The following is a 14,379-nucleotide window of genomic DNA, read 5'->3' on the forward strand; positions in this document are numbered from 1 at the left end:
ATATTAGTAGCTTATCAGAAAAGAACGTAGGGCCGGTCCTCTGTCCAATCAGAGCTGATAGATGGTTTGGTTAGAGGGAGTTCAGTTATAGAAAGTTAGGAAATTTGCCATGCCATCTGGGCCCTGAACCCTTGACCCATAGGTAACTTTGTTTCCTTAACCTTAGGGTCTGTCTTTGTAGATAAAGGGGCATCTGTTTTGGTCTCTTAGATACAATAGCTTAGGGCACTGTAACCTATCCCTGCTTTAAGGAGTTGCATACTTGTTACCAAATTGATGTAGAGGGTTGGGACTGGCTGCATTTGAGGTAGTTAGAAAATGTGGGCTCAAAATGACAAATAAGAGACTGAAATAAATGGAGGAACTAATTGATTCTGGTTTTGGATATATTGATTGATTTGTCACAGGATGAGTGTGTGGATGTGTTTGTAAAGAAAAGAATTTTATCTGAGGACTGTGGGTCCTTTTAAGTTATCAGGCCTAGAGAGACACTAAAATGAGACAGAAATCACAGCCGTATCTCCTCCTTGAGCTATGTATTCATCTCTTGAAACTGCTTGCTATTGCCACATGGAGTTATATAGTAACCCAGTAATGCCACATCTGACACTACAACCCACACCCTATAGCTTAACAGTGTATACCCAATCATTAATCTATGTCACTTCTGTAAACCAATGAGAATTCCTGATTACAACTTTGTATCAGCTCACTCCTTGTCCCCTTTTTTGACATAAAAACCCACTTGTAACTGCTGCTAATTGGAGTGTATATTTAGGCTGACTTGCATCTGTGTTCCCAGGTTGCAATCCTCAAGCTTGACCCAAATGAACTCCCTACTTATAATAATTTTCCATCAGCTTCTTCCTTTATGTCAAGGAGTATGTGTGTCTGTGTACAGAGTATGTTCCAAAAGTGCTTGAACAGTTTAAACTTCACTAACTTCAGAAAAAAAAAGTTCTATAAATTTACACCTAAGATCCCTTGAAATTTTAATTATATACATTTATTGTACATTTATTTTCATTTTGTAGATGTTAAGTGATGAATTATTAGTGAAACCATGCCCCTGAGAGTTGAAGAAACCAATGACTAATAAAATTAATCAGTTTACAGGATAGCCGATTAAACAACAAAAACAACAATAACTTGCTAAAATGCCAGAACTCTCCCTGCTTCTGAGATTTAAAAATTGGCTAAAACGAATTAAAACTATTAAGGGCAACTGGAGTTTGCACAGAACAAGCTGGCCAACGTCACAGCCCAAATTTCTGCCACGTTTCAACCAACTCCCCACAAAAGTGCACATGTTATACATGAAGGAGCGTTAAACTAAACTGTGCATGCTGAGGACTTTCAGACCTCCCCTTTCCTTCCACCAATCAACTATTAATTCCAGAGGCCACCCCCTAAACCTCTTCTAATAAAATGACCACATGAAAGCCAGCACAGGGGACATATTTGAGCTGGACTCCTGTCTCCTTGTTGGTTAATTTACAATAAAAAACTTCTTTTCTCAAAAACCAAAATTGGGCTGTGAGCTTCTTTTCCTTGCTAACATTAGTCTTTTTTTTTTTTTTTTTTTTTTTTGAGACGGAGTCTGGTACTGTCGCCTAGGCTGGAGTGCAGTGGCCGGATCTCAGCTCACTGCAAGCTCCGCCTCCCGGGTTTACGCCATTCTCCTGCCTCAGCCTCCCGAGCAGCTGGGACTACAGGCGCCCGCCACCTCGCCTGGCTAGTTTTTTTTTTGTATTTTTTAGTAGAGACGGGGTTTCACTGGGTTAGCCAGGATGGTCTCGATCTCCTGACCTCATGATCCGCCCGTCTCGGCCTCCCAAAGTGCTGGGATTACAGGCTTGAGCCACCGCGTCCAGCCTGCTAACATTAGTCTTAATCATTTGAGACAGTCCCTCTGATTGGAAATTATAAAAACTGACTTAAAAAAAAAAGTAATGTTCAACATTCACCAAACGAAATAAATATAAAGCAAATTTAAGTTTTATATCTGCATTTATGTAAGGCAAAAATATTGTGTAGATGAGATGGATTTGAGGACATATGTGATTCTGAGAGCAGCAAAGCCTGGGTACAACAAATATTCCAGGCAGTATTTCAGGCTTTCAAGGGAGTGTACTTGGTGGGGTCCAAGTTAAGGGCTCCAAACAGTAAAGCGAGACTTGGGTAATGCCTGGTTTACTATTGGAACAAACTGAAAATTCCACTAAGATAAATACATGACATGAAAAAGGATGGACTTGGGAAATGGAGTGGCAGGATAGGGCAAAGGGACCCAGAGAGCCCAGGAGAGTCGGCTGTGCTGGTGGGGTTGGGGCTGTGGACACACCCCCCTTTTGTTGCTCCCTCCACCCTCAGAAACCCTCTGTGACTCTTCCATGCTCTGTGATGCAGGCCTGGGTTTATAGTTAAGCCTGGGCACCCTCAGTGCTCAGTTGCTTCAGGCAGCCGAGCTATTCAGACCATGGAGAATATCCTCTGTTTTCTGAACAGCTATATTGAGACAGGGCTGATCCCTGACTCACATTACTTGGATATTGACCCCACCTTCATTTGTTTGAGTGGGTTGGGGTTGTTTATACTGTACTTGTTCTATGTGGTATTGATCCTGCATTCGTCACCCAGTGAAAAAAATAATGACATCCAAAAGGTAAGGAACTGTGGGTGAACACCCAAGAGAGATGCCCTGTTGTTGTTTCCCAAACCTATTCCCACATTTCTAAATAAGTCTGGTTGGTTCAGAGACATGTCTTACATGGGAAGTCTGAAGAGAGGATAGAGCTTCACTCTTCTGTGGAAGAGGTTGGGCAGACTTATTGGTTCAGGTGGACTAAGGTTTCCATCTGTAGCTCATAGACTACCTATCTGGCTGTGGTGGAGAGTTCCAGGATAAAATCCTAAACACAGTAATTCTGTGGTCCCAGATGGGATTATTTAGAGAGTATGGGCTCTCTGAAGGAGAATAGTCTCTGTTGAAATTTGATCATGAGTCACATTCCCATGTCACTTGTCATTCAACAAAGCCTTCCTTCATGTTGGGCTGACCAGGGGAGTAATGCTGAGAGTCTCTGAGCAGAGGCTGGAGCCAGAGGTCTGTCTCTGGGACACTTGTCCTGTGAGGCAGCATAGATGTGACTGTTGGACTCTGAGTCTGTGCCCTGGATGAGGACTTCTAACTCAGCACATCAAGTGTGGCTCTCACAGAAGAAATCCTCTTTCAGCTTTTCAGAGAAGGAAAAACAGGAAATATTTTATCACCTTCAAAAATTGACAACAGGATCATATTTCTATGAATTATAGTGTCATATAATTCTTGTATAATGAATAAATAAATGAATGAGCTTCATAGAGTGTGAGAGAAGTGTATCCCAGTCTGTCATTATCTTTCTTTTGTTCTCAGCATCAGGGCAGACCCAGGAGGAGAAGGAAAGGTGGAACATTAAAAGGTAATGCCAGCCTGCTCTATCTGAGCTTCAGGGTGACCCTTCCTGTCTCTTTCATGAGGAGTCAGTCCCATGATTTCTTAGAATGTCAGTTACTAGATAGTTTCAGAAAACGCCCTCAGAAGACAGGCTCATGGGAAAGCAATCAGACACGAGACACTACTCATAGTCCCTGCTCTGCCCATTCATGAGCATGATGGAGTTATGGACCTGAGTAATGGGTGTTGCCCAATTGGTGGCCAACTGCGATATTGAGGAAGGACTACTGGTTGGCTTGGAGACACAGTTTCTGTCTCACAACTTTGCAAAAGTACTTTAACTTACTTGATGCTCAGATTCCTCCTGGAGGTAACCACTGATGTCTGTGTTTCATGTGGTGGTTTTGAGCATCACATGGGGTAATGTATATGAAAGGACTTTACTAATGATGCCAAATACAGATCAGAACTTGTGAATATTATCAATAACTATTTGCCTTTTCCTACTGATTCTTGGGGCTATCAGAGTTTAATATCCCAAGGGTCTTCCACAGAGTGACTTCTGTATGATTCCTTGCCTCTATGTTCATTGCATATAATATATTGTTCTGTTTTCCCAGACGGCAAAAGTTTCCAGAGGGAAGTAGAAGAGGAAAGGAAGCTGCTTTCTATTCTGAAAAGGTGATTAATCACACCCCTTCTGTCCTGTTCCCACCCCCTCTTTTTTTTTAGCATGTTTTATTCATTTCAGGGATTCCTTGTAGGCTGCTGTAGTTTTGGGAGTGGGTAGCCATAGGAACGGGTATGTGAATGAATGCTTGTGGAGAGGCTATAGTGAGGTCATATGACCTCATATATGGTAAGGTCATGGGAGGGGGGCAATGTGAAGTGGGCAGCAGGATTCAGGGGGCCCCACCCATGCCAGGCTAATAGATCCTCCTTTCCTTGTTCTGGTTCTGGCTGCAGCTTTGGACCTCCTGTTTCCTGCAGTCCCCTGGGCCAGCATCATGATACCACCCGCTTTCGTCGACTGTTATGCCCAGACCCCCTCTGTCAGGTGTGTAACAGAGCAACTGCTGATATCCAGCGACTGCTGTCTTGGGAGTCCCTGAAAGATGCTGCTCCTTCTGTGTCTCCTTTGACTTCTGCAGCTTCTGCAACTGAGTCATCGTTCACTCTGTCTTCCACCCCCTCAGCAACCCCTCCAGAAGACCTAATATTGTCTCCTCGGCCTAAGCTCTCTCCACCTCCCCTGTTAATTCTCTCACCTGACTTGATCACGTCCTTAGCTAACTTGTTTTCACCCTCATCACTGAAGGACCCTCCACCACCACAGCCTGTTTCTCCCCTGGATTCCAAGTTCCCCGTAGACCATTCCCCACCCGAAGAGCTTCCCTTTCCCCTTCTCCCACAACATCACATTCAGAGAGCGGAGCCCAACCTCTATCCTGTGGCCAGTATGTCTCTGAACACCATCTTTTCACTTGACTCCACCATATGCCAAGATATTTCCCAGGCCATGAATCCCACTGATTCGCGTGCTCATCATCACAAACCACCAATCCCATCTGCTTTACCATCAGAAGACTGCACTGTGACTCCGTTGAAATCAAGACTCACCATCTTGAAGCCTTTTCCGGAGATGTTATCTCTAGGTGGCTCTGGTGGGACATCCACCTATGCCCCAACAATCAAAGGCATTGACCATTCATGCCCTGCATCTTCAGAATTCTCCTGGTGGCATCCTCATGCCAAGGACTCTTTTTCCTCCAATTTTGTGCCATCTGATTTCATGGAGGAGCTTCTTACCCTTCATTCTTCTGAGGCCTCTTTAGGGTGGCACTCTGTGGCCAACCTCATACAGCCTGTTAACATCTCCTTTGTCAGTCATGACATTCTGGCACTCTTGGAGAGACAAGTCAAAAAAAGGTGTGATTTCCTGATGTGGAAAGAAAATGAAAACAAAGCAGGATCTTTCCCAACACAACTTAGGCCAAACTACCAGCTAAAGTCTTCACGGAAAATGTTAGCCTCAATTGCTGATAAGCATGACTTGGCAGCCTCCCTTACTTTTTGGGCTAGTAAAGGCAAACTAGAGGGGCAGCACATCCATCAGCAGCCCCCATACTCTAAGTGCTTTGAGGACCATTTAGAACAAAAATATGTGCAGCTCTTCTGGGGTCTCCCATCTCTGCACAGCGAGTCTCTTCACCCTACTGTTCTTGGCCAACGTGGCCATTCCTCCATGTTTGTATTCTTCAATGGCATTACAAATACATCTATATCCCAGGAATCCCAAGTACTTCCCCCTCCCCAACCTCTGTCCTTGCCTAATACCCAAGCTCTACCCTTGCCTCAAACCCTGCCCCAAGGTCAGTCCCCACATCTCACTCAGGTCCAGTCCCACGATCAACATCAATCTCCACTCCCAGCCCTACTACCTAGTCCTCTATTCCTGATTAGGATCTGTGGAGTGTGTTTTCATAGACCCTAGAATGAGGCACGGTCTCTTACGCCATCTGAAATTAATCTTCTGGAGTGTAACATGTTGCAGAAAGTGCAGGAAAGTGTGTGGGGAGAGCCTAGGTCAGAAACAACTTGAAAATGCCCTGACAGTATATTTGAGCAAGAAATTTGAGGAAATCAATGAGGGTCGAATGCCTGGGACTATGCATAGTTCATGGCATTCAGTCAAGCAGACAATGTCTCTTGCTGAGGAATCCCACAGCCAAATAAAACATCGAAATATGGCAGCATTGGTGAGTGAGGACCACGGCGTTGATACTTCCCAGGAGATTTCTTTCCTTAGCTGCAACAAACAAAAGATGTTTGAAACTCATATTAAATCTTCCCATATGAAGATGCTGTGGGGCGTTCCCCACAAGGTCCTGGAATACATGGAAATCTTCAAATTGAAAGAGGACCTTTCCAATTCCTTTTCCCATTTCAATTTTCCCTCCTCAGCCACCTTCATTTCACGGGGAGATACCAAAGATGGGGTCTCTAACTCTAATAGACAAAGCACTTTCCAAGGAGGAAAGTTGGGAACAACAAGCTCAGTCCCTGTCCTCGATAATCCTCATCATGTCACCTCACCTGTTGGCAAAGAAAAACCAGAGACTCTAGGAAGACAATTTACTGATGCTGACCATGACCTTATAGAGACAGATTCCAAAGATGGGGCCTCCATGCCCCTTAGAAAAGGCACTACAGATTTTCAAGGAGAAAAGTTAGAAACAACAAGCTCATTCTCCACCCTGGGTCATCCTCAACTGGTCTCCTCACCTATTGATGAAGAAAAGCAGGAGACCCTGAAAAGAGAAATCGCTGATACTGACAATGATCTTACAGAAAGTGTCCCAACACCTGAGGATGGCGGACAGACTTTTCTGCTCCCCGCACACAGCATCATAGACGAAGTCAGTCAGAAACAGACTGTACCGGCCAGTAGATCCAGCGCAGAGCTGCCCATAATGCAAGCTGGAGCTGGCCGTGAGTCAAGGGATAAGAGAGAGAGTGCCTGTAATGTTAACAGGCTTCAGGGCAGTAGAAAGACCTTTCCTGTCACCAATGGGTCGAAGGAGATGTTCAAGGAAGAGGAGAGCTGTGCTCTTCAATCACAAAATAGGAACAACTTGACATCCAGCAAGTCAGGAAGCTGCTTAGAGACAAATGTAAAAACAAGCACATCTCATGAAACTGAAATTTTCCCACCAAGAGTATCAGTTCCCCAAGATCCTAAATCATCATATCTTAAAAATCAGATGCTGAGTCAGTTAAAGTTGGTCCAGAGAAAGGATAGCCAACTTCAGAGCCATTTCACTGACATGTCTCTTGCCTTAGATAACTTGAGTTCCAAGGACTTACTGACTCATCCCCAGGGCATTTCAAGTCGGGACATAGAAACTTCCCAGGTGCTGCATGTCCACTTGGAGGACAGAGGGATCTGTGCGGCACAGCAGCAGGAGCCCAGTGTCCCTACCCATGTCTTACAGAAATGCCAAGTTTAGAATTTTTCACCAGTTACAAAGAGAGTGAGCCCTCTAAGACCCAAGGGAGGAGAGGTTGGTGGAGGGGATGCAGGGTTTGGGACATCCCAACTATCCCAACTCAGGAGAAAGAGCCACGCTATTGATAACAAGACATCAAGGGAGTTGCTTGGGAGCAAATCTTCCCTAACCTTGAAAACACAGCCTCCTCCTGAAAACCTTTTCAGAAAGTGGATGAAGACCTTTTTGCAGCAGTTTAATAAACCCAGCATAACATATGAAGAACAAGAAAGTTCCCAGGCAAAGGATAGCTCCCTGTCATCATCTGTGCAGAATAGAGGTCGAGTTACAAGTAGAGCTGCTCTTACTGGGACTACTGAAGCTCAGAAAATTAGGAAAGACACTGGGGAGTTCCTAGAAGCTGTGGCATAGGCATGGGATAGATGTCACCTGTCCCCAAGAGCCCCTTGCCTCCCCAGTACAACTTGGGAAAGCTAAGCATGGGCCAGATGTGGAGGGCAGAGCAGAGCCTGTCCAGGGCTATCCCCACAACTGCACAGCTCCCTCCCGCAAAGTGACATGTGCCAAATCTTGCAGCCAACAAGCTATCTTTGTTGGCCAGAATTATCCTATAATGATTAAACAGATCATAGACAAGTACAGACAGCCCGAGAAAGTTGAGGCATTTAAGGGGAAGATATTGTGTCAAAGCCATCCCCCATCCATGCCCCACAGGAAGCCTATGCCACATTCAAACCCCACTTGTTGGTGTCATGTCACCCTGGTGTGTCCAGCTGTCCCAACCAGTGCTAAAAGCACTGTGTTCAGTGATGTGCCTTTACCAACTGGACAGAAAACGCTTCCGAAGCATTTCCAGGGAGGAAAATTTTCCCCCACAAAATAATTCACTCCTTGTTGAGAACCTTGACTCTCCCTAATAAATGTTCTAATGAGATTGGTGTCTTTTCTGTGTATTGTGTTGGGAGGTATAGGTTTTGGGCAACCGAAGCTTGTGGTTAGGGAAAGGTAGGAGTTAGTTCAGCTCTTACTGACTCCCTCATTTGACTTTTAAAAGGTGACCAATCCTCTGGAGCTCTTGTGGAGGAAAGAGTATCACGTGCCTCCAAAGGTCCATTTTCTCCCTGATGAAGTCTGAGGAGATGAGCTCTTTTCTACCTCTTTGCTTGAGATTTACTGATACCGTATGGCAGCCTGCACCTTCCTCCCCATTCACTGCTTCATGTCCTTTAGAGCAGTAGGAAGGCAGGCCTTGCATATCTGAAGAGAGGGTCAAAGACAGGTATGTTTTTCAGAAATAGGGGTTTAATCACTGTTTAAAAAACGTTGTCACTGACCACAGCATTATGTAAGTTGGTGGTAGTGTTTGGGGTATTGCTGGTTGGGGTAGGGTGTCAGGAACACTGTGGATGCTGCTTAAGAGTTTGAAAAGCAGGGCATCTTCATGATTTAGGGAAGCACATTTTGACCTCAATGTTGAGGTCTTTCTACTAATAAGTCACTTGGGGAAGTAGTTCCCTTCCCTGTGTATTTCTCCATGCTGCCTGGGTTGATGAAATTTTCACAGAGCAAAAAGATCACCTAGCTATCTGTGGTAGGAATGTTGACCAGGCAACCACCTACCTCCTAGGGTAAAATATAGCTGAGAGTAAGGAAAAGATGTCTTATAATGAATGAGAAAGTAAGAAAAAAGTGAAGCTAGGAAAGGATGGTCATGCTAGTGGAAAAAGGTTTATGTCCCATCATGCCCATATCAGGACCCTTTGTCAATCTGGATCTAGGCACCACCCCCTTGAGGTTTACCAGGGCACTGCTAAGCTGACAGATGCCATTTTGGCAGAAGTGTCCATGGGGCTGTTGTTTCAGGACTAAAACAGTATCTGCAGGGCTGTTGTTAACACGGCATCCCTCTCTTTAGAGAAGGTGATCTTTGTGCCTTCTTTCTAGCCATGTTGATGGCAACATGCAAGATCTTCCCTTAGTGTATATGGTGCACCTATCAGGATGGACGTGTCACTTATGATCTTCATGGGCTTAGTGGAATATAACAGATATTGTCTAGAACACCTGCAGCTCATGATCCAGAGGCGAGTCCTTGACTACGCATGAGGGTTAGAGATATTTGGAGGCTCATTATGAATCTTTACAGAATGCTCCTTATGGCTAAGAGTGTGCACATATACACCCTTAAAATATTAGAGGTCTGAAGAGAAGGCTACTCCATTTATATAGACTGGGACTAATAAATGAGGTGAGCTTTCTAGAGGTCACTTCAGGTAGGTTTTCCAGAAAAGTTTGTGAATGCTTGGTGTCAAAACAAAAGCAAAACAAAACAAATCAAAATAGATGTCCACTACAGCTCGCTCAGTCAACCATCCTTCTGTTTACCTGTCCATGCTTATGCTACTGACCCTGCGGTGTCTGAAGCTTGGGATTGCAGAAATAATTCAGATTTCTTGAAGGCTTTAAGAAGCACAAAATTGGGATGAAGCTCAGGGTGAAGAACTTGTGGAGGTGAAGAATCAGTGACCCGTGGATGCTGAGGGGATTCTCCATGTTCTTCTCTGTAAGCTTGTCTGCTAAATCCCGTAAGGCTGGCAGCCATGCTAACTGTTTTAAAATGGCTGAAGGGGGCCCAGTATTTGGTTTGATTTGGTTCTAAAATGAAGGCTGAGAGTCTTGAAATGAAAGGACAGAGTTGGAGTCTGCTCCTCTACTCACCATGTCGATGAAGGTTGTACCTTGGTATCAGACATGAGCCCCCAGTTTGAAGGGGCTACATTATCTGGGGTATATGACCTGGCATTCATCATCGTGTGTCAGGAAAATTTAGAACACAGACACACATGGGGAGTTTAGGAGCAGAGGTTTAATAGGCAGAAGATAAGAGAAAGAGAAACAGTTCTCTCTATAGACCAAGAAGAGTCTCCAAGTGGAAAAGACTGGCTGGCAGCGAATGCACCAAATTTTATAGTCAGGTTTGAGGAGGCAGTGTCTGACTTCCATAGGGCTCACGGATTGGTTCAATCAGGTATGATGTTTACATAGTGTACGAGCAAGGCTGGTTGCCCCAACCTAATCTTATTACGCAAATGGGCTTTCCAGTTGATCGGTGCCATCTTGTCTGCTCCTTACTGTACATGTGGCTGACAGAGAAAAGAAGATGGAGCCACCATCTTGAACATGTCTAGTCCGCTAGTTCCTGCCAGCATTCATCTGTGCAAGCTCCAAGCTTGCTTGTCTATGTCTGTAGCTTAAATTTACAGGCTGCTCCTTGTTAGAAAATGATTTGGGGCTGCTTCTCTTTAAAAAGAAAAGATTTACTGAGGACTCCCATACCCCTATTATCTGCCTAGGTAATTTCTTCTTAACTCCTGTATCAGCAACATTATAGCCCCAAAGTGAGAACAATTCAAATGTTCACCAACTAAATCAATGGATAAACAAAACATGATATATCCATACAATGGGGTGTCATTTGTCCATAGAAAGAAAAATGAAGTATTAATACATGCTACAACATGAATGGACTTTGAAAACATCACGGTGAGAAGCCAGACACAAAAATCCACATATTGTATGATTCCATTTAGTTGAAATGTCTAGAAATGAAAAATAGATAGAGATAGAAAGTAGATTACTGGTAATATAGGGAGGAATGCAAATATTGAAGAGTGAAGGCTAAGTGAAGCAGAGTTTCTTTTTGGGGTGATGAAAATGTTCTAAAATTGATTGCGGTGATGCATGCACAACACTGTGAATATGCTCAAAGCTGTTGAGTGGTATACTTTCGGTGAGTGGATTGTATAGTAAATAAATTACGTTTCAATAAAAACTTTTTTAAAAAGAAAGTTTGTATAGCAGCTTTATTCATAATTGTCCAAATTAGAAGCAACGGAAATGTCTTTCAGTAGGTAAGTAAACTTTTTTTGTATATCCAAAAATGGAACATCATATGCCATTGAAAAGAAATAAACTGGCAAAACACAAAAAAGGAGGAAACCTAAATGTGTATTATTAAGTGAAAGAACACAATCTGAAAAGGCTGTATGATTCTAAGTGTATGACATTCAAAAATGGGCAAAACTATGAAGGCAATAAAAAGGGCAATGGTTGTTAGGGGCTAGTGGGGAGGGAGGGATGAAAAAAGAGCACAGAGGATTTTTAGGGCAGTGAACTATTGTATATGAGATTACAATAGTGGACACATGTCATTATACATTTGTCAAAACCCACAGAATGTGCAACATCAAGAGTGACTGTTAATGTAAACTATGGGCTTTGGGTAATAGTGATGTGTAATTGTACGTTCATCAATTGTAACAAATGCACCACTCTAGTATGGGATGTTGACAGTTGGGGAGGCTGTGCCTGTGTGGGGATAGACGGTATGTGGGAAGTTTCCCACTTACTTTTCCTGTTGACATAAAACCTCTGTAAAAAATAAAAGTCAATTAAAAAGAAGAAGAGGAGGAGGAGGAGGAGGAGGAGGAGGAGGAGGAGGAGGAGGAGGTTGTTAATATCTCACAAGGCCCAACATCAGAGAGTTGGCATCAACTCTCTGAAGTATTCCCTGAACCCTGTTTTCCCTTCCTCCTGGCAGAAGAATTTTACTTCTTTATCTATCTTCCCATTGTGTATTATCTTTGATTGTTTTACAGCTTTCTGTAGCGTATTTTATTATACTTGTTTGCAGGTCTCACTTCCTGGACTATGACTTGTCCAAGGGCAAAGGCAATATCTTCTTTTATTGATATTTTTATAGTAGTAGGAATACTATGTAGTAAAGTTCAATAAATATTTGTTGTGTGAATGTATGAAGAACATCTTATAACTACTGTTCTATTATTTTTTTTTTTTAGAGAAAGTCTCACTCTGTCACCCAGGCTGTAGTATAGTGGCATAATGTCATCTCACTATAACCTCCCCTTCTGGGTTCAATCTATTCTCCTGCCTCAGCCTCCCAAGTAACTGGGATTACAGGTGTCTGCCACCATGCCCGGTTAAGCTTTTGTATCTTTAGTAGAGACTGGGTTTCACCATGTTGGCGAAGCTGGTCTTGAACTCCTGACCTCAGGTGACTCACCTGCCTTGGTCTCCCCAGGAGCCAGGATAGACCTACTGTTTTAAAATATAATTATAGAGGATTTTGCCTCAGAACCTGTTCTGCTTCAGGCTTTTGGGGATCCTGAAAACAGCTGCCTCCAAGTGACTTATCCCAGGGACAGTGGCCAGGATGTGAGGGTGTGAGCATTGAGGAAACTTCCTAGGAAATTGGGAACATATGAAAGTCCTAAATGAATAGTTTATCTATACTGAGCATCCTCAAGTGGTAGCATATTACTCTAAGAGCTTCTGGAAAAGATTCCTCCTTGGAAATAATAAAACCAAGTGCAGTGTGAAATTCCAAGAACAGCCTTCGGGGTGGCAATGTAGGTAAATTGGGAGGATGTCATGGGGCCAAGGGTGAGACAGTCTCATCCTACCAGAAGCCACCTCTGCCACCTCCCAAAGTCTGCCTAAAATGCTTTGGTAGGAGCTTATTAGAAGGCTTGGAGGTAGATGTATGTACAATATGTGAAATGTTTTCCTGGGAGGGATGGCATTTTAAACTTTTATTTTATACATTACTGGAAGTCGTATGTAATATAATTCTTGAAAACAGATTTTAAGAGGGGGCTACAGAAAAAAACTATGAAGACATTGATGCTAAGAGTGGAAAGGAAAAGTTATCTAATGGATGATAGAGTACCAAAAATAGCTTTTCCCTTACTTCCCAATTTTGTCAGCATTTAACGGACAAAGTGAATATTCTTAACCATCCAACTACTTTAATATTAGGGCATACTTTTTACTTTAAGAAATTACATATTAATATGTGTAAAATAAAAGCATTATGAATGTAGAGAATTTATTCATCAGGGCTCTGATATTTACTACTGTCTGATTTAGAGAAGTCACTTACCCTCTCTGGGCTTCGGTTTCATTCACTGATAAAATAGGCACAAGAGGTCAAGGGCAGAGCCCGTGGCTTACAGAAGCTTGTGTCTCCTAGTTTCCAGCAGTAAATATTTATTAGATGAAAACTTGGCTGAGGCTGCATATCAAAGAGAGGAGGAAGGGGCATCTCTTGGCAGATTTTATCCTCAAGGCAGGTTACCTGCTCCTGCATAAATGAAAGGAGACCTGGCCTGAGTTGAAGGCTGTCTTATCCCTTCAGAAGAGATCAGTAACACTGGTGGCCCATGGGTGTCTAACAAGGAGCTTTATAGTATTAAAAGAAACTTCAGATAAATTAAATTTAAAGGAGTTTAACTGAGCATGAAAGATTTGCGAATTGGTTAGCCCCCAGAATCACAGCAGATTCACAGAGACTCCAGAGGTGCCTCGTGGTTAGAACAAATTTATGGACCAAAAAGGCAAAATGACGTACATGAATCGGAAGTGCAGTACAGAAAGAGTGAGATTGATTACAACTCTGCCTTTGCCTTATTTGAACACAGTTTGAATATTCAGCAGTCTATGAGTGGTTGAAGTAGGGCCGCTGGGATTGGCCAACACTCAGCTATTGTTACAGGTCCATACTATTGAGTTAGGTTTTCAATTTGTCTAACTATTAGGCTAGGTTACAGTTCATCTGCAAGGACTCCAATATACAAGTATGGAGTCCTTTTCATGGCACAATTGTTTTCTTTCACAATAGTTTAAGAAAGACATGAGAAGTTAAGAGCAGTTCAGAGGACAGCTGTCATGATAAAGAGTTTAGAAAAGAATGTGTAGGAAGATGGGTCAGGGATGGGGGATATTGGGATCATTTAAACCTGACAAGACGAGCCTGAATAAAGTATGACAGGTAGTTGGTATTTGGATATTTGCAGGGGTGATTATGTAGAATATAGAGCAGATGTTCTCAAGTTTTTTTGGATGCCAAGGCAC

At 43.1% G+C, this 14,379-nt stretch overlaps 1 protein-coding gene across 1 annotated transcript; it reads left to right on the forward strand.

The window, feature by feature from the left end:
* The first annotated feature begins 2,479 nt into the window (after positions 1–2,479).
* LOC112617056 (spermatogenesis-associated protein 31D1-like) lies at positions 2,480–8,380 on the forward strand. The gene is given in 6 exon segments (XM_025373788.1): positions 2,480–2,665; positions 3,416–3,462; positions 4,049–4,117; positions 4,403–6,017; positions 6,019–7,841; positions 7,843–8,380. Coding segments are annotated over 6 exon segments (4,227 nt in total). The 3' UTR covers positions 8,330–8,380.
* Positions 8,381–14,379: the final 5,999 nt, after the last annotated feature.

Source organism: Theropithecus gelada, unplaced genomic scaffold, assembly GCF_003255815.1.
Source record: "Theropithecus gelada isolate Dixy unplaced genomic scaffold, Tgel_1.0 HiC_scaffold_15873, whole genome shotgun sequence".
NCBI lineage: Eukaryota > Metazoa > Chordata > Mammalia > Primates > Cercopithecidae > Theropithecus > Theropithecus gelada.